The following is a 20,422-nucleotide window of genomic DNA, read 5'->3' on the forward strand; positions in this document are numbered from 1 at the left end:
CTTGTCTGCTTACATTCTTTTTATGTATGTATGTATGTATGTATGGCTGTGTTGGGTCTTCGTTTCTGTGCAAAGGCTTTCTCTAGTTGCAGCGAGTGGGGGCACTCTTCATCGCGGTGCGCGGGCCTCTCACTATCGTGGCCTCTCTTGTTGCGGAGCACAGGCTCCAGTCGCGCAGGCTCAGTAATTGTGGCTCACGGGCCGAGTTGCTCCGCGGCATGTGGGATCCTCCCAGACCAGGACTCGAACCCGTGTCCCCTGCATTGGCAGGCAGACCCTCAACCACTGCGCCACCAGGGAAGCCCTGGAGACATTATCTTTAAAAGAAGAATCTGGAATGGCGCAGAGAGAGTGGTTTATCTTCTGAACAGGCCAAACTCTGGCTTGGTTAGGTGGATGGGCTCTTCCTTAAATACTGACACGCTGTTCCTGACTCAGCTGAGAGGGCCTTTGAGGAAGGGGCTCACTGAGACAGGGGTACATGCAGTTGACTTAATTCTTGTTGACAGTCTCCTTGGAAGAGGGGCAAACACCAGGACAGCCAACTAAGAGGAAAAGGTTTTCTTAACAGGCATGCATGATGGAGGAGGCGTTACCTGGCCTTGTGACCCCTGTGAGCTGGCATGGGTTCTGGAGGCCAGTGCTTCAGTCAACGCCCGTGTCTCCAAGGAAATCCTAGAACAAAGGAATAACAAGATAAGCTCTTTGGTATTTGTGGGTGAAAATTGCTGTCCTGGATGTTCAGGACTCCTTTTTATCCAAAAGGTAAGCAAGATAAGTAAATAGTCACATGGCATCAAATGTGGGCTCTGTCTTTAAGAAATGCAGGTTAATAAAGGATGTTGAGTCACAGCTAACAACTTGCTGAACAACAAGGTGAATTACAAAAGGTAAGATTAGGGTTTCAAAATTCTTTATTTTGTCATATAGGCTTAAAAGGGTACATGTTTATCTTTACCAAAAAAATCAGAGCAGGTACCAACAGGCCAGAGAGAAAGGATAAACTAGGTTCTTTCATAAGGTTCTTTGTAGACAAGATGGCAATGTGAGAGGCAAATGTTAGGATGTGGTTTGGAATATGCTGGTTCCACCAGCCAGGAGCTAATAGCCCCTAGAGCAGGGGTTCTCAGCCTTGACTGTACATTAGAATCACCTGGAAAACTATTATATGTCCTCATACGGCATCCTAGATTGATAAATCAGACTCTCTGGGGTGGGGGGCAGAGGGCAGGCCTCAGTGTTTTCTTTTTTTTTTTTTTTTTTAATTAATTAGTTAATTAATTTTATTTTTGGCTGCATTGGGTCTTCGTTGCTGCAGCTAGGCTTTTCTCTAGTTGTGGCGAGCGGGGCTACTCTTCATTGCGGTGCACGAGCTTCTCATTGCAGTGGCTTCTCTTGCTGAGGAGCACGGGCTCTAGGCACACAGGCTCAGTAGCTGTGGCTCGCTGGCTCTAGAGCACAGGCTCAGTAGTTGCGGCGCATGGGCTTAGCTGCTCTGAGGCATGTCGGATCTTCCCGGGCCAGGGATCAAACTTGTGTCCCCTGCATTGGCAGGCGGATTCTTAACCACTGTGCCACCAGGGAAGCCCAAGCCTCAGTGTTTTCTAAACCTCTCCAGATAATTCCACCGTGGCAATTGAGAACCAGCTGCCCTTGGAATGGACCTTTCTTCCATCACTCTAAATTGCTGGGCCCTCTGGTTTCCCTCAGGACATAGGAGTTTCTGTTGTGTCAACAGGAGCACTGATGTTTCGACACAGCAGAACAAGTGGCATATGGGAAACCCAGTAATAGACATATTTGAGCCTTGAACATACTTCAGTTAGTACATGACATTTTTTTAAATTGAAGCATAGTTGATTCAGAATGTTGTGTTAATTTCTGCTGTACAGCAAAGTGATTCAGTTATACATATGTATACATTCTTTATATTCTTTTCCATTATGGTTTATCATACGATATTGAATATAGTTCCCTGTGCTGTATATTAGGACCTTGTTGTTTATCCATTCTATATATAATAGTTTGCATCTGTTAATTCCAAACTCCCACTCTACCCCTCCCCCAACCCTCTCCCCCTTGGCAAACACAAGTCTGTTCTCTATGGCCATGATTCTGTTTCTGTTTCATAGATAGGTTCATTTGTGTCATATTTTAGATTCCACATATAAGTGATATCATATGGTGTTTGTCTTTCTCTTTTTGACTTACTTCACTAAGTATGATAATCTCTAGTTGCATCCATGTTGCTGCAAATGACATTATTTCATTATTTTCTGTGGCTGAGTAGTATCCCATTGTCTATATGTACCACATCTTCTTTATCCATTCATCTGAGTACATGACATTTTTAACTTGTCCTCAGGATGTATGGGATGAGGGGAGATGATTTTTAGCAGAGCCACACTCGCTCGGTATGCAGATTCACTATGTAAGATCTGCAGGGCAGGGCAGGGCAGGGCACTGGGTCTGTGTGGGTCTCCACTGCATCCCCGGGGCCCAGTCCAAATCAGCACAGAGTATGGGCTCAATAAATGTGTGTCGAAGGATTGAATAACTGTTAGAGGAAATTTCTTGTTTCCAACATTTAACCTTTTGGAGGAGAGATGGTGAACATAAAATCAATTAAGCACCAAGAAGGTACTGAACATACTTTCCACAAAGTGATTCTGGGATATGTAATATATCCAACTATTCTCAGGGAATATGAAGAAGGAAAATAACAGAAACATCTACAAGTTTAAGATACTACCCAGGTTCATAAACTAACATGAGTGAATCTGAATGAACAATTTCACTGAATTTATGAATAAAAAATAAAACGTGGGGCAAATGTATCATAGTGGTCTGTACTCCATTTCACAGAGAGGAAAATTCAGCTGGCAGTGAGTTTGGGAGGGTCTGTTCTCAGTGTAATAATTATGTATCCAATCGTAGTTTCAATCCCACAGAGCATAAAATCACCAATAATAATTTCATGCTTCCCGTCACTGACATGATAATAATGCAGGTGGATCGCGTTTTTGTGCACCAGCTCCTATTACACAGCTCAGAAAAGGCTTTACTGTCTGAAGAGGAAAATGTACACAGCTGACCATAAACCTTTGAAGTTTACTTTAATCAAAAAACATTTACACAAATATCTGTGGGCTGTACCCCTTTTCTTAAATGGTTGCATCTCCTGTCTAAAGACATACCTAAAAAAGTTTCAATCATGTTACAGTCCTTTTTCATATCTTTATTATTTTAAAACCAATCTATATGTATTGTAAAAATTTCTAAGCAACAAAAAAATGTGAAAACTTACTCTTGCCATCCCGAGTTTTATCAAGAGTATCCACTACAAAGGAGTAAGGTGGTGAACTTTTGAAGCTCTTGTAAGGTATGTAAATCTGAAAAGGACTGTCACAGAAAAAAATCTGAATATTAAAGAGAAAGGACACTTACTTTAAGGATTTTATAATAGCCAGAGTTTGTCCTGCCTTTCATTCTATTTTTATTCTCTTTACAACTATCAGATTTGTAAACATTTTATCTATCACATAGGAAATCACCTAACAGATAGAAGTGCATTCAATGCCACCTACTGGAAATATAAATATTCAATGATACAACTTGCATGAAACGTAAATATATAGTGTATTAATATACAACCAGTTTGTTCTAACAAAAGAATTTAAAGTTTTAACTTTAGGTATGGATAAAGAGACAGGAAATGGTAATGAAATCATAGTGTTTTCTAAAACTCAGTAGGCTAACTGGATTTTAGAGAAAATTCAAAGTTATAAACCTTAAAAATCTTTATAGTTTAGTGATTAACATCCTCCATTACATCCTCCATAAAAACATTTTTTTCAAGCTATTGGCAATATTTTTTGAAAGTTCAAGAATATTAAAATGATTAACCTTTTTCATTGAGCTCTCTGGTTCACAGCTTCTTTCACCATGGAAAAAGTGAAAGTGAAAGTGAAAAGTGAATTATATGGTCTAGTCAGGAGGAGGATGTGAGAGAGGCGTTGTCACCAACACTAGGAGGCTTATAGTAGTTTACCTCTCAGCTGATGACAGAAGAGCCATTACAAAGGTGATTACCTTACTCCCAGGCTGGCTTTCACTGAAGTACTAAAAAGGGTCATGGCCACACATCCTTTTTCAATGTCATGTGAGATGAAGTCCACCCAAGGATTACCTAGAAAATGGAATTTGATTCACCATTTACTATTTATTCAAGGTCCCAGACTTAGTGAAGTTACATGTTAATTTGGATATTTCTGTCTGGTAGAGAAGCAAATAATTTCTGTCTTGTGGAAAAAATCCCCCAAATGACAATTTCTGTCCCTGTTGGACAACAGTCAGATTTGTATATAACCCAGCAATCTTATCTTAACATTGCTAAAAATGCTCAGCTTCTCAAATGCTCTTAGAGCCAGTTTTCATATCTTACTGGTTTCCTCATTGAAACGGAACAGAACCCTATGGTCCTTATGGTCCTTCCCCCCACCCCCACCCCCCCCCACCCCCGCCTCCCCGGCCCCGCCCCCGCCGCCCCGTGTCCTCAGCCTGCCTTTTGTCTGTGAAAAAACTTTAGCCAAAGAATAAGTTTAATCAGAGAAGTGAGAAAATGCAGAAACAAAGGAAAACAGTCAAAGGAGACCAATAATATGTATAGCTGATTCACTTTGTTATAAAGCAGAAACTAACACACCATTGTGAAGCAATTATACTCCAATAAAGATGTTAAAAAAAAGAGACCAATAATAATAGTTTAGTCATTAAGCATAGTCAAGGACTTTACTTCCTCCTCAAGGGCTATAGATAATATTCTGAGCCATATCCTGCGAGCTGTCTTATAGAGACTGAAACCCCCATCAGGTGGAAGAAGTCAACTACATGATGACCAAACTGTAGCCATGACATAAGCTGCCACGATTCCAAGAATTGGCCTCAAGGAAATCGGAACAAACCGACCCCGGAACTGAAGATTAATTGTACTTAAGATGACACTGGTCAGACCACCGATGACCAATTTCAAGATGCCTGTCAGAGCTGTCAGGGCTGTTTCTGCATGTAGCTCCCTCCCTCCCTCCGTCTATAAAAGCTCTTGCCCCCTGGTTGTAGGTGGTGGGATTCGGCCTTTGGACAGGAGTCTGCACCCCCCACCCCCCACCCCGGAGGCCGACATCCAAAATAAAGCACACTTTCCTTTCCACCAACCTTGCCTCTTTATTGGTTTTTGAGCGGTGAGCAGCTGGACCCCACTTTTGGTTACATCATCGGTTAATAAATTGAACTAAATCTTTGTCATGTGTTCATTTTATTCGCATGAGTCATGTAACCTTTTGAAAATTATATTTGATCAGTTTTGAAGGTCATCCACTGAGATGTTTGAGAGGATTAACCCAACGGAGACAAATTAAATCTATTTGCCTGCACATCTTTTCTTGGCTTCTGAAGTGAATCCTGGGTGGCAACAGAACTTAAAATTTTCTGACTCTCTAGTTCTTTTTTTCTTTTTCTACTGATATTACATATTTGTGTTTTTTTGTTTTTGTTTTTTTTTAATTTTTACGCTTTATTTATTTATTTTTGGCTGTGTTGGGTCTTTGTTTCTGTGCGTGGGCTTTCCCTGGTTGCGGCGAGTGGGGGCCACTCCTCATCGCCGTGCGCGGGCCTCTCACTGTCGCGGCCTCTCCCGCTGCGGAGCACAGGCTCCAAACGCGCAGGCTCAGTACTTGTGGCTCACGGGCCCAGTTGCTCCGCGGCATGTGGGATCCTCCCGGACCAGGGCTCGAACCCGTGTCCCCTGCATTGGCAGGCAGATTCTCAACCACTGCGCCACCAGGGAAGCCCAACGTATTTGTTTTTATGTCTGGCTTGTACACCTTCAATAAGTTAGTCTGAATTGGTGTCAGCAATGATTGGGGATTTGCTTTTATGGTCTATTTGGTGATCTCTGATGGGTGTATAATGAAGACCTGTTCTATGTTGGGTGGAAGATGACAGAGAATCCACTTAGTAGTCTTCTTTCTTTTTTGTTTTTGCTCTTTTAAAAAAAATCCATTCGTCTATTTGCAACCTTAAATCAATTAAGAACTACACGCTCACTGGAAGAAAAATAACTCTAAGTTTTTGTTTCTGGTTCACTTCTGATTTGTAGCTAACAGACAAAGCTAGAAGCTCTCCCTCTGTTTGTGTGTCTGCATGTCTATAATTAAGAAAGACCTTTACCTCTCGTTGTGTAAGAGAAATATCTTCCTAGCACTGGAGGGTTTTAAAAAAACTAGATTGGCTAGATTGGTTTATAAAGATAGTCACTTACATGAATCAAATATTCCCTCAAATCCCAGAAGATAAAGAAACTGAACCTCCTCCGGTATTTTCTGTGCTAGAGTATTAAGAAAAATATTTTTCTTACAGAAATCATTAGCTAGGAAACATTTTAAGAATTCAAGTTCACATAAGGATAGTCCATTTCCAGCATCACCTGGAAACTTGTTAGAAATTAAAATTCTTGAGTCCCAATCCAGACTGACTGAATCAGAAACTCTGTGGGTGGGACTCAGCAATCTGTATTTTCAACAAGCCCTCAGATCGTTCTGATACACACTAAAATTTGAGAACCACTAATCTGGGGAAAACTACTTAGTTCAACTCACTGCTTACTATTGACTAAAAGTACCGGACTTAGTGAAGTCACATGTTAGTTTGTAGATTTCTATACTATAGAGATGCCAGTAATTTCTGTCCAGTGGAAAATATAGCCTCAAAGGTTACGGTTTATGGCCTTGTTGGATGTTCATCAGATTTGTGTCTAACTCAGCAAGCTTATACTAACATTGCCTAAAATATATACTCTTGGAATTAGTTTTAACATCTAACTGGTTTCCTTACCAATTAATTAGTTGAATAAAATCTTTGACAGGTGTTCAATTTATATTTACATAGAATAATGTTTTTAAACTTTTTGAAAATTATCGTTAGTGTATTTCACTCTGTGGTGGTAATGAGCCCTAGTACTGTACTAGGCAGTGAGTGCCTTGACAGCAGGACTGTGTCTGGTTTTGCTCAGTATTTTATCCTCACATCAAGCACAGTGTCTGGTACATAAGCTCTAAATAAGTTTTTGTGCAGTCAATAAACACTACCTAAAAGGTATTTGATTTTTTAAAAAATTATTTTTGGCTGCGTTGGGTCTTCGTTGCTGCGCATGGGCTTTCTCTAGTTGTGGCGAGCAGGGGCTACTCTTCTGTTGTGGTGCGAGGGCTTCTCATTGCAGTGGCTTCTCTTGTTGCGGAGCACGGGCTCTAGGTGCGCGGGCTTCAGTAGTCGTGGCTCGCGGGCTCTAGAGCGCAGGCTTAGTAGTTGTGGCGCACGGCCTTAGCTGCTCCACGGCATGTGGGATCTTCCCAGACCAGGGCTGTAACCCGTGTCCCCTGCATTGGCAGGTGGATTCTTTAACTACTGCACCACTAGGGAAGTCCAAGGTACTTGATTTTTAAAACAGGAATTTCAGAACTGGCCCATTAGTATAATTCCTGTTGTTTTAATTAACTTTGTTTCTTAAGGGATTTTTCTGGGGTTTGTTATCAGGGACCCCGAGGCTAAAAGGTGATTGATAGAATAGGAAAGGGGAATTTTGTTCAAGATATTCTCTGAGATCTGTTGGTTGTCGACCTGAGTCCGATTAGGAGTGGTTATTTTAGAGTCAATCCCAGCATAGGTTGTTTGGTTGCCGTTCAGTTGCGGAGAGCACTTGCAAACAATACTGAGTGATGTGCCCAAAGGGATCATTGGATTTTGTTACTTTATAATATGAACAGGAAGTAACAAACACTTCATGGATAATGTGCCATCAATAAGAAAAGGAACCAAATGGAAGGGTGAATGGTTTTAGGTAAAATCGGTTTAAAGCATATGCCTGACAAGGGGGGAAGCATTAGTACTATTTTCACATATGATTTAGCTTGCCTTTGAACATCTATCGTTTTCTTCTTCCCGTGGTTTTCCTTTAGGCCTCCTGCTTTCCAGGTGGCCTGGGGGCAACGGTGGGTTGTTAACCAGTCATCCCCTTCTCCACTCAACTCCATACAGTGGTGCATTTCTATCCCATGCTAAACAGATTTCTGCCTCCTGGAAAATTTAATCCCGAGCAGAATGATAAACAAGGGGATCTAAGCATTACCAAAGCGGCATCCAAAATGACTGGCCATGACTTCCTGATTGAGATCCCTGGCCTAGTTTCATCCCTTTGGTATTGCCTGCTTCTTCAGCTCTTCCTTCCATTCTGTGTCTTTCCATTAATTCCTTTTTGCTTAAATTAGGTAGATCAAGTTTATGTGGCTTACAACCCAACTGTCATAACTGATATCACACCTGTTTTCCAGATGAAGTGATTTAATAACCCAAGTCCCACGCTCAGTGGTCATGTCAACTTCTAGCTCGTGGCTCTCTCTTCCAGATGTTGGTGTAGCACGAGTTTATAGTGCTCCTTTAGTGGAATTAAAGAGCATCTGACTTTTATTGAAGAAATGAGTTCTCTGTCACAGAGGGCTTTTCCTACTGAAAACTTACTCACAAGGGAAAAATATTCTCAATATACTTCTAGAAATGACAATCAATAAGTCTTTGTTGACTAATTAACATTCAATTTATTTTAATTATATGGTTTGATCTAATGGAGTATCCTGGCAGGACAGAAGGGTTAAACTAAAAATCCCAAAGAGATACCTTAATAATCTTATGCAATGTAAAAAGAACAACCTGCATGCAAACTAACAGAAGAAAAGTACTTTATTCACTTATAATATCATTTTGTAAACAACCACACTGTGCATTTTTAAATTTAATAATAACAAACTTTTTTCCTATGGATTTATAGCAAACTCTATATAAAGTCAATGAGTTAATACAAGAGTGAAGATGAATAGGGCAGAATAATTTCCGAAAATGTTAAATTACAGCACTTGATACAAACACAGATAACTATCTGTACCATAAAAATTTACATGCCATAAAACACTCATTTATAATTTTAAATATGCAGTAAAACACATTTATAAAAAAGCATCAATGTTAATTTTATTATAAACCAGTGAATTACTCAGAGGAATATTTATTAAAACTTACTAAAAATCAGTAAATATTGCAACTGAGGTAAAAATTTGTAAGTAAACAAAACTATCATTTACAAGGGCCAAAAGTAAATGGAAGGGCAGACAACACTTTCTGATGACTATGTCTACTCCTTGATGTTCTGAAGCAGTTTCAGTAAATGTGACTCAATAACCTGTTGAACTAGAACACACAGGTGATCAAGACAACAGCACGTTGATTACAAAATTTTAAAAACTATCAAATTCAACTTAACATCACCAACTTTTTCGTAAAATAATTTCTAATTAGGATATAATCATAGTCTGAGGGCAATAAGATTACAATGCAATACTTCAAACTTAGTCTGTCACTGACTTTAGTAATTGTCCAAGTTACTGGGTTTTCTGTTCTTGGTTTCTAAATTTTGAAACTGAAGGAGAGTCCAGAATACAAGGTTGTTCTAAGGAACAGAGAAAGGGCAACTATAAAGCGTTTCATAAATAGTTTGCTATGAAATGTTAAACACATTTTGTAAATAGGTGTACACGTATCCTCCAGCAACTAATTATTTGGGTTGGTGAAAAGTAATAGTAACAAACTCATTTCTAGACTTTGTAGGAATCTATTGATTTTGCCCACAGCTGAAAGTATATGTCAGGAGTTAGGATAACATGCATGTTCTATAACTGCAAGTGATGAGAACAGTTTGGACCACTGGTTTGTATTATTATAGGACTTTACTAAAATGAAACCTGAGAGTTCTAAACCACTTACCACTTCTATAGCCCAAGGCTACAGCTAGATCCATAGAATTGTATCCAGAGTCGGTTTCAATTGTTGGGTCAGCTCCATTTTCTGTACCAAAACAGAAAAATCCACATAAATAAAATGAAAATATGGATATGTTTGTCTATCACTGGCTCATGTGCAAATAGCGGGACAGATTTTCAGCAAATTTGGAAGATTTTCAGGATGGTCTGACAAAGTACAGAGTACACAGAGCGCATAGAATTCACTCTGGTGGGTCAGAGGGAAGACGCTTCAAACACAGAGGCATCCTCTAGAGCAACTGAAACTAATACACCACTACAGACAGCACTCAGGCTTAAAGATGCTGTGGACAGAGAAGAGAGCCGAGGATTCACAAGTGATCCCTAAAAGGAAAGCAACAAGGGCAGATACTGCGATTGCAGGCGTGCTGTGTGATGGAGCTACGGTTTACACGGGAACCTTAGGGCAGCAGGTGCTCCAGGGGTGAATAACGTATTTAATAACAGTTCAGGATTCTCCTGAGGCTAGCTTGTAAAAAATAATGTCTTCGTGTGGCGTTTTCTAAATATTTCCACTTTTATCTGCTTACCTAAGAGCATTTTTACACATTTCACATGATTTCCATGTACAGCGTAAAGCAAAGGCGTCCCTCCATTCTGCAAAAGGAAAGGTGAGTTAGTTTTTCAAGGTGAGCAAGATTCAAATAATTTAATGCTCCTGTGAATTGGGCATGTAAAAGTAGTTTAAGGTAATTTTTTTTTTTTTTTTTTAAAGCTATTCTAAATTTTTTATTTATTTATTTATTTATTTTATTTATGGCTGTGTTGGGTCTTCACCTCTCTGCGAGGGCCCTCTCCAGCTGCGGCAAGCGGGGGCCACTCCTCATCGCGGTGCGCGGGCCTCTCACCATCGTGGCCTCTCCTGTTGCGGAGCACAGGCTCCAGACGCGCAGGCCCAGCAATTGTGGCTCACGGGCCCAGTCGCTCCGCGGCACGCGGGATCCTCCCAGCCCAGGGCTCGAACCCGCGCCCCCCGCATTGGCAGGCAGACTCTCAACCACTGCGCCACCAGGGAAGCCCGGTAATTTTAATATTTTGTGGAGAATACTTAAATCAGAATAATTGAGTTTAGGACATCAACTTTTTCTCCCAGCTGTTTAATTAACTAATGTAATTAATTATTCTTCCAAGGGTTTAATAAAGCTTATTATGTCTCCCCAAACCAAATAAATCCTAGAGTTTGTTCCAGTAATTTAAAAATCAGTATTACAGACTCACCCAGTCATATTCATTTACATCAACTCCACAATCCAGCAGCATTTTGACAATATCCGTGTAGCCCTTACTACAGGCTAATGACAGTGCACTTTCTCGACCTTTTCCTAAAAGCTGGGGATCAGCACCCTGCAGTGGGAAACAGAGATAAAAGACTTTTCAGTTTATGAAAACAAGAATATTGTTACTTCTGTCAATATAATCACAGTTCAACACTTCGGTCAGGTAATGTTCTGGGGTTAATAAAGAAAGAGCACAAACTTCTACTCCTGGACGTTCTGTTATCAAGGTTGTCTGAAGGCCTGCCTTCCTCCCTCTACCTCAATCCTAACTATCTTGTCACTTTGGAGTCAAATTATATCTTCTCCAAGAAGCTTCTCCTACAGGGCTGACAGGACTTTTGTTCCCATTGTGCTTAGCGGGGGCTGGGCATTCACTTCTCTCTCCATGCTTCATGGACGACTAGACTTGCCTGCTCAACCAGATGCAAGTTCCACAAGAATATGAAGAGCATGTAAACAGTTTTTGGATCCTCTACCATTACATCTAGCTGGCTGGAGATGTAAAAACTTTACTAAATACTTAACTGAACTTAAGTAACTGTACATATACATTTTCTGAGGCATTTTCCTTACATTCTGAAGTAGAAACTCTACCACAGCTATTTGCCCGTGTGCTGCAGCCCACATCAGAGGAGTAAATCCTTCTTCGTCCGTGTGATTGATAACATTTTCTATTTAAAAGAAAAGCAATTTTTGTGATCTAATTTAACAACCACATATTAATATCGCTATGAAAATACTGGCATTCTAAAAAGGTGACTATATTACCCAATGAGGTTCACGTTGTGCTGACTTGTGTTCACTGAAGTGCTGTGTGTTTTTGCAATTTGCAGTCTCAATGTATTAAACTGTGCCTCAATGTACATAGCTGAGCTCAAATAGCATATTATTTAAAGTATAAACTACCAGACACAACATAATGTTAGGTACAGGGCAGTCCACAGAACGCTGGACTCAGAATCAGGAGACCAGAGTTTGAATCCTGTCACTTTCTAGCAGGGTGATTCTGGGCATGTCATTTAATTCCTCTAATATCCAGAATACTACCTTGCTTATCTCAGTAGTTAGCTGGGAGGATCACAATAAAAATGAGGTTATACAATAGCCCTTAGCATTACATAAATACATATTATAAAAAGCCCCAAATTAGTAAAGCTATTTTTACTCTCTAGCCAATACTGCTGCCTTTGAGTTTCTTAAAATTTTCGGTGGTTTGCTAACATAATATAATATGAATGAAGACTGAATAATCTGAAACACATTTCTATGCAATTCTACCTCAAAACCCATTTTGTTCCCTAGATTCAGTCTACCAGGTATAAAGTCCACAGTTTTTTCCCTAATTTATTTAGTAGATTGAGAATAAAACCTTCAAATGTTTATAAACAAATAGGAATATAATATGAAGTCTTTCTTATAAAAGAATGACATGATTAAAAAAAAACACTCTTTAATCATATGCCCTGCATTCAACTGATAATGTTGGGACAATTGGCTAACTTTTTGAAAAATGAAAATAAAAGTAAAGCTCCACCTTTACCTCATTACACCAAAACATATTCCACATGGGTCAAAGATTGAAATGTAAAAAAGAAACCACAGAAGTTCTAGAATAATGTATGAGTGAATTTATTTATAATCTTGGAATAGGAAATCTTTTCTAAGCAAGATATAAAACTCAGAAGTCACAAGGAAAAAAATAAATTTACCTCTTAAAAATGTTAAGCCTGTGTTTGAAAACATCATAAAGTCAAAGGAAAAATGGCAAACTGGGAAAAAACTAGATTCAACATAAACAAAAAGTGAACTTCTTTAATTTAGGTAAGAGTTCATATAAATCAATATAAAACAGGCAGTTCACACAAAAAGAAATTCAAATACATCATAATTTTAAAAAGGCAAATAAAACCAGTATGAAATACCATTTTTTCACCCATAAGATTAGCAAAGATTAAAGTCTGATAATATTCTGTGTCAGTGAGGGTATGGGGAAGTAGAAACTCTAACTCTGGTGTGAGGACAGGGCAAACATCTGGCAATGTATACAAAAATAAAAATTCGTATACCTTTTGACCCAGCAAATATACTTGTAGGAATTTACCCTATGGATATACTTTAAAAGAATGCCAACAATATTGTTATTTAATAGAAACAAACTGGAATCAACTACCACCAGAGGAACTAGTTAAAAAATAAAAAACATAGTATATGCATATACAATACAATGCAAAATCACAGACCTATTAAAAAGAATGAAATAGATCTTTATGTGCTTATATGGAAAGATCTCAAAATTTAAGTGAAAAAAGTAAAGCGCAATGCAGTGTGTATATTTTCCCTCTTGTGTAAATAAAAAAAAGCACATACATACTATACTCTCACATATAGCCCCAAGTATAAATATTTTCCAGAAAAGTCTTCTGAAAATATAAGAAACTTATAATGTTTGCTTCTGCAGAAAAGGCGAGGGTGGCAAGGGAAGCTTTAACTTCTATACCTTATATTACTATTTTTTTTAAAGTATCTATTGGGTTATCTGCCTGGTGAGATTATGAAACTATTTTTTTTTTGTCTTTATACTTTCTTGTATAAAAAGAAAACAATAACAAATCTGATAAATCCTATTAAATTTGTTTTAAATACATCTAAAAAAATAGGCTGGTACCTTGTTCAATACGAGTAGCCAGGTAGAGCATCTCTCCCTGAGCAGCCAACTGGTGAACAGACAAAGCTGAAACAATACCATAAAAAGTTTCATGCGTATCTGTAGGTATACTTTCATCATCTCATTGTTCATATCTGTGTAGCAATTTTCCTTTCCAAAACACAAACTATCATTTTATTGTTTAAAAAAATCTAACTTAAAATATAGCCTAACATTTGCAGATGTCAGAATTACCTTAAATATCTAAGAGTCTGAGAATTGACTCATATATGTTTAAGGCAATTCTGACATCTGCAAAGTGTTATTATCAGTGAATATGCAAATTGTTTGATTATTAACAATGCAAATTGTTACTGATCTTATCAATTAAAGAAATGGTTTAGGTACTTAATTTTTAACAATGGTATCTCTTTATCCAAACTTATAAGGAAATATAAGGAAGTTGGGTCTAAAAGACTCTTGTTTTTTAATTGACTGTATTCATTTAAGTCCCAAATATCATTATTTCAAGAGGCCATGGGTATTCCTTAACTTTAGGAGGACTAAGATAGTAAATTAAAAACTAGCTGAGAGGAAATTCTTGAGTACAGACCTATTTGTGGCTAATTAGCTGTGTGACCATGGAGACCTGATTAAAGATTTTTGTCTAACATGAGGTATGTGAACCACATGATCCCTAGTTGTTTTTTTCAAAAATTCTATGGTTGGGGAATTCACTGGTGGTCCAGTGGTTAGGACTCGGCGCTTTGACTGCGGGGCCCCGGGTTCAGTCCCTGGTCAGGGAACTAGGATCCCATTAAGACTCTTGGCGTGGCCAAAAAAAAAAAAAATTCTATGGTTGGAATATTTTAAGACAATCTCTTTATTTTAAAACAAAGCCAAACAGGTACTGTTCTATGACAGTTCATCTTAAAAATCAGTATCACTTGATCCTTGATTTAGGATGATATGACTGGGTGGCCTCAATACAGAAAGGAAAGCAATTGGGAGGCATATGCAAATTTACATAAATAAAACAGAAGTGGCTCTTAGGTGGAGTTAGAGTCATGAACTCTTTCTGGCTTACCTGCTACAGCATACAATTCAAAATCAGGAGGGACACAGTGTTTCCAAAGTAAAAACATATATTTCACCATGCTTTAGAATACAGACGCATTTATGTTATATTCTCAAATATAATTCCTAACATCAAACTGCTAACTGGTTTCCTCTCATTAAGAAACCCGTACTATATAGAATATTTTCTAGTTTACAGAGAAAACCCTTCATTTTATTTCTTCTAGAATAATTCTACATTAAAAAAATTGTAAATTCAAAGTTTTTATAGAGGTGATTTCATATTCATATTATTATATTCAAATTCGAAATTATAGTAGACATTGCTCAGCTTTTACTACAAATCATTTGTTGATCAGTGATCTAGTTTATAAAATGCACTCCAAGAACACAAAAACACTCACAGTGTCTTGCTTTGCACAAAGTTCAGAATAACTCAGTTTTTATAGTAAAATTATGAAGGTTTTAAGAATTAATATTTCAATCTGTATTTGTTCTCAACAGAGAAACATAAAACATGAAATATTTGAATATGCAATAATACGTGAGTTTTAAATTACTAAAACTATCAGGACATCACTTAAGCTTTCCAAAATAGAATATGCATTTAATGAAAATAATGTTTCAAAGCCAAACTCTTGAAACCATTACATTAGTAATAACAATATTTTAATACATCAGTGGTAAATACTTACAATTTGCTAACAGAGGTGTGGTTGAGACCTCATTTCCTCTGTGTTTGTTGGTTAAAGTAGTTGACTGTTTTATGGGTGAGAAGTGCTTTGTTGTAGAGGGAGTGTAGACATGCCTTACTTGAATTCCCGGAGAAGGAGATGTATGGATACTGCATTCAGCTAAGTAAAATTAATTTAAACACATTAAAACAATATTTTAACAACAAAGCATTTCAAAGTTCTATGTCAATGTTTACACTAAAAAAAGAAATACAAGATGTATAATATCTTCAACTGGTTCTCAAGTGATACTATTTTTTGCCATAAAAAATCTGTGCAAGTTCCAGAAAAAAAAATCAATATTAATCTTGAGCAATTTTATCCAGAGATTAGTTTTTTTTATTCGATAGATTGTTATAAAAGTAAATCTACAATATGATGACAGATTTCACTGTATTAAAGCATTGGAAGCTAATGCCAATCACATATTCATGGAGTTAATTCATTTACAAAAGGCACAAAATTTTTTTCTCCTATAATTTTAAAAGGTACGATAATAAACTTTATTAGAGAATTTGTAAATAAACAAAGGTCAAGGAAGAAGTAAAAATCAACATGTACTTATGGACATTATATAACATGAAATTATTTCATTTTGGTTTCTATGAGATTCTAGAAAATCATAATTAAAGATGACTTCCAAACTCTTCGCAAACTCAAAATCTCATGATCAGAAAGGGAAAAAAATAAAAAATAAAAAAATAAATAAACAAAAACAAAACAAATGCAGATATTTATACCATAACTTTCAACCTTTAAATAGGACAGATGCCACCTCCAGGTCAGAGTTAACTTGATCTTGAATATTTTTACTATCTTCTTCATTTAAGGACTTCACAAACCGAGAACAGACATTCATATCAAATCTGTTAGGCAGTATGAATTTCATCCCCATGGCAACACCCTGAGCTGATCCTTCTTCTGCATTTGAGTCCAGCTGATGTTCTATTTTAATGTCTGGCATGCCAGTTAGACTGTAACTGCTGGGGCACTCTTCTACTATCAGCTGGGCTCCAATATCCAGATTTGCTGATGTAGCCATGATTTCAACTGTAGTTTCAATAATTAAAACATTTCTTCATGATTTCCCCTTGGTTTTATAAGAATGGCATACAGTGTATTCTTCAAATTTGGGTATTAAAACATCTGAAAGAAAAAAATTAAAAGTATTATATCAACTTAATGTATACAAAATAATCATTTTCAATCACGTATGCAAACAGTGCTCTTATTAGCACCTATACATAATAGAAAGCATACAATCTCCAGAGGTAGAAAAACCTGGATCTGAATCCAAGCTTCACCATTTATTAGCTGTGTGAATCTGTACAAGTTCCTCAATCTCTCTAAGCCTCAGTCTCACTTGTAAAATGGGTATACACCAGTAACCTCACAGGACCCTGGCAAAGACCAAATGAAATACGGTAACATTCTCACCGCCATCACTAGGTCCCAACAAATTTTACTTATCCTTTTCTCCCCTTTCCTATTCCTGAATATTGCCAAATGGATTTTTAAAAAATCAGGCTAACAACAAAAATAAGCTTTCATGTAAGAACTTTAACCTCTAATCTGAGGTTCATTTTTTAACATGCTGTTAAAATTTGAATTTAAGAAAAGATAGAACTCATGTTGTACCCAAGTCTATCAGCATCTACACTATCTATGATTCCTGGATAGTGAAAGGCTTTACAAAGTTTTGGTTATGATGAACTGAAGACATACTTATTAATCAGTTTTTGTTCAGATCAAGTGTTAGCAACTTAATACAGGTTTTTATGAAAAATAAAGTGTACAGATTATGGATTGGCTTCCTTTGCTTTAGTATCTCTAGGACATTATAATCTAAGTATAATTTTTGGTCCCAATATTTGTAATAAGTATTAAGAAATTAGAATTATTGATTTTTTTCCAAATATAGATTGTCAAGACATGAACTCAATAAATGCGAACTCTCAAAACAGAGGTTAGAAGCACACCTGTTACTGAATCATTTACTATTGTTTAAAAATGAGTTTTCAGTAAGGTAATCACTGGCACTTTCCTATGGACCTTAATATAATTTCAAGAGAAATTTCATTATTGTACCTAAAATTGCTTCTAAAAAAAGGAAGAACTCCAAGGCATATAATTGTCTTACACATATAGTCACTGAGATAAGAGGAAAATTAATAGCATCCAGTAAATTTTTTCATGTTAGGGCTTACTGCCTCAGAAACTTTGAGGGTGCAGGGTGTTTTAAAATTGTAATTAATTGGGACTAAAAGAGAAAAGTGCATTAAGGACCACAGTGGAGCAAAGGTTGGCAAATCATACATTTATAGATAATCACTTCTACAGTTTTAAAACATCTTCCAAGATTGATCTTTATAACAATCCTTTGTAGTCAGGGCAGGTAATCATTATGTTCACTACAGAGAAGAGAAAAGAGGAGCTCACGACTCCATCACCCTGTTCGTTAAAAGAAAAAGCAGCACTAAACTAATCCAAAACTTCCAAGGGAGAAAGAGTTGAAGAAATAATAAACGATAATAATAAAAAAGAAAGTTAACAAGTAACAAAGTCAACACACTTCAGCAAACGGTAAGGAGACTAAAACAGAAAATGAGTTGTGATTCAAATGGAGGTGGAGGGGCAACGCAGAGGTCTTTAAAAGTATATTACAAGATATGATCCGTGTTTCCTGAGGGAAGAGCCATCTCCCACAGACTCCTACCCAGAGTTGGGTGAAGTGCAACTCCCCTGAGCTCGCTCAGCACCCGCATATATCTTTATTTTACTATTTATCATTCTCTTGAAAATTTCCATTTAAACTCCTAATAAATTGAAAACTCCTCTAGGATGGGGGGGAGCCACTCTTACTAATTTTTGCACACAAAACAGTGCTTGGTGCTATCACGTACTCCATAAATATTTTCTGATGTGAACCTTAACAAAGGTTCGTATTCTTTTCTATCCTGAAATGACCCTGCAAGATGCTCAACAAACATCTGCTGATTAGATCTGGCTTTCCGTTCCCAACATCACTACCAACTAGCTGTGCAACCCTGGACCGATAAATCATATACGTTTCCTAAGACTCATTTTATTCAGATAAGATGAAGATGGTTGAAATAGGTATCTCTAATATTCTTTCCAATTCTAAACATCTTCCATGTTACAAATCAGGGTTTAGAAATGGAATTACCAGTCTTTGAGGGAAGAAGAGCAAATGTACTCGGGGGAGGAGGGAGTGGAAACAGAACGCTTATCTTGGCACCACTCCAGAGAGGAGAAGCAACACTGACTGGTTAAGCCATAATTTGGAAGTATAAGAGAAGAAGGGGAAAAAAAAAAAAGATCGAGAAGAGGAGGCGGTGAGAAAAAGAGGTAAGGCCAAGGAGAGCTAGGATCACCTCAATCTGTCAGAGCCCAGGGATAAGGGGAGAGAGACCCTAACGAAATAAAACGGGCAACTGGGTTAATCCACAGTGGGTGCTAGTAACAGGAGCCCCCCGGTTCTTCCTCATCCTGGAGTTGTCCTACAAGGACAGGAAGGTGCTATGAAAATGAATGATGCCTCACAGGCCACAGGTGTCCCGGCGTCCCAGGACAGGAACCCGCTGGAGGGGAGACTGTTGCAGGGAGGGAAGTCCGCTCTGTCGCCTCCCGCCAACTCTGCCCGAAAAATCCCAGCGCGGCTCCGGTAGGGAGGGCGGAAACTCTGGCTCAACCGCGGCGGGCTGGTCCCGGGGATAAGGGCCGGAGGCCGACCGTGTGGGAGCGCAAGGCCTGGCGACCGCCTTCGACAGCCCACAGCGAGTCGGGCCTTTCCATCTGCGGCCAGATACAGTGCAGGGCCCCACGCCCCGGCTTGTTTTGACCGCGACGTCACTTCCGATTTCTTCTTTCGGTTTCCGGCCAAAAAACGTGCCGCACCGGTGAAGCTGTTGCAGGGAGGGACTTCAGGTATTTTCCCGCCGCTGCGCGATCCTTACTGCCCCAGTACTATAGAGACAGCGTCCCTTCGGCTACAGCTCTGGTTCCCTAGCGCCAGGCCTCGGTCTCTCCCTCCGGCCACGCCTCCTCCTCTCCATCATCCCGCCCACCGGGCTCGCCCCTGCGCACCAGGGCTGCGTGCGTCTCGGGAGTCTGCGCCGTCACGTCACCTTCGTGCGACGCGTCTCGCCGTTCTGTTCGTGGCGTGTTTCGGCGGCTCCTTCAAGGATCCGCGTGACCTTCCGCATGTTCTACCGCACAGTCCGGGGAGGGGGCTGGCGGAGTCCAAGAACTTCTCCTTGAGGCCGGGGTGTCTCGGCGGACCCTCCGGACCCATCGGAGGTAGGTGAAGGGGGCTCCCAATGGGGGTGGCCCGGACTCAACATCGGGCCTTCCTTGGTATCTAGCATGCTCCTCTGGGGTTTCCCAGTCTCCGCGGAATAGCTAAACTCAGGATCCCCGCAATTTAGCTTCGACCTAGATTTTCCCTCTCTACAGTCACGTCACGTCCACTCCTACTGTCCACCGTTATTAGTCCCCGGAGTAAGCCACACCCCTTTAGGCTGATCTCCATCTCTGTCTTTGCTTATGAGGTTCCCTCAGTTTGCAGTGCCCAGCCATGTTAAATGGTTAATTCGTTTTAATGTTATACTTAAAGGCCCAGCTGAAATGCACACTTTGAATCTTTCTGGCAGCCGCCAAGTTAGAGTTAAAAATCGCTTCTGAGCGCTCCGTGTTCTGTACGTTACTTATAGCATACATTTGGTATTCTGCATTGTGATGGAGTAG

At 39.0% G+C, this 20,422-nt stretch overlaps 2 protein-coding genes across 7 annotated transcripts in view; one reads left to right on the top strand and one right to left on the bottom strand.

Moving 5' to 3' along the window:
• Positions 1 to 19,731, bottom strand: ANKRA2 (ankyrin repeat family A member 2). Of its 6 annotated transcripts, XR_009502333.1 has the most exons (12): positions 19,220 to 19,731; positions 16,409 to 16,801; positions 15,617 to 15,775; positions 13,866 to 13,931; positions 11,774 to 11,871; positions 11,142 to 11,267; positions 10,454 to 10,520; positions 9,868 to 9,948; positions 4,093 to 4,189; positions 3,308 to 3,402; positions 597 to 675; positions 210 to 258 (listed from the first exon to the last, which is right to left on the bottom strand). XR_009502333.1 is itself a non-coding variant. In XM_059916565.1 (11 exons), the coding sequence occupies exons 2-11, from the start codon at positions 16,695 to 16,697 to the stop codon at positions 181 to 183; spliced, it is 1,140 nt and encodes a 379-aa protein (XP_059772548.1). In that variant the 5' UTR covers positions 16,698 to 16,801; positions 19,220 to 19,731; the 3' UTR covers positions 1 to 180. The 6 variants fall into 6 exon arrangements, 5 of the variants coding, with proteins under 5 accessions (XP_059772548.1, XP_059772552.1, XP_059772549.1 ...); XM_059916565.1 differs by lacking the exon at positions 3,308 to 3,402 and having other exon boundaries at positions 1 to 258; XM_059916567.1 differs by lacking the exon at positions 210 to 258 and having other exon boundaries at positions 551 to 675.
• UTP15 (UTP15 small subunit processome component) overlaps positions 19,547 to 20,422 on the top strand; it is a 20,346-nt gene continuing 19,470 nt past the window's right edge. The window contains exon 1 of the mRNA XM_059916564.1: positions 19,547 to 19,975. The gene's annotated coding sequence lies outside the window, so the exon portion shown is untranslated. The remainder of the gene's footprint in view (positions 19,976 to 20,422) is intronic.

This window comes from Balaenoptera ricei, chromosome 3 (assembly GCF_028023285.1).
Source record: "Balaenoptera ricei isolate mBalRic1 chromosome 3, mBalRic1.hap2, whole genome shotgun sequence".
NCBI lineage: Eukaryota > Metazoa > Chordata > Mammalia > Artiodactyla > Balaenopteridae > Balaenoptera > Balaenoptera ricei.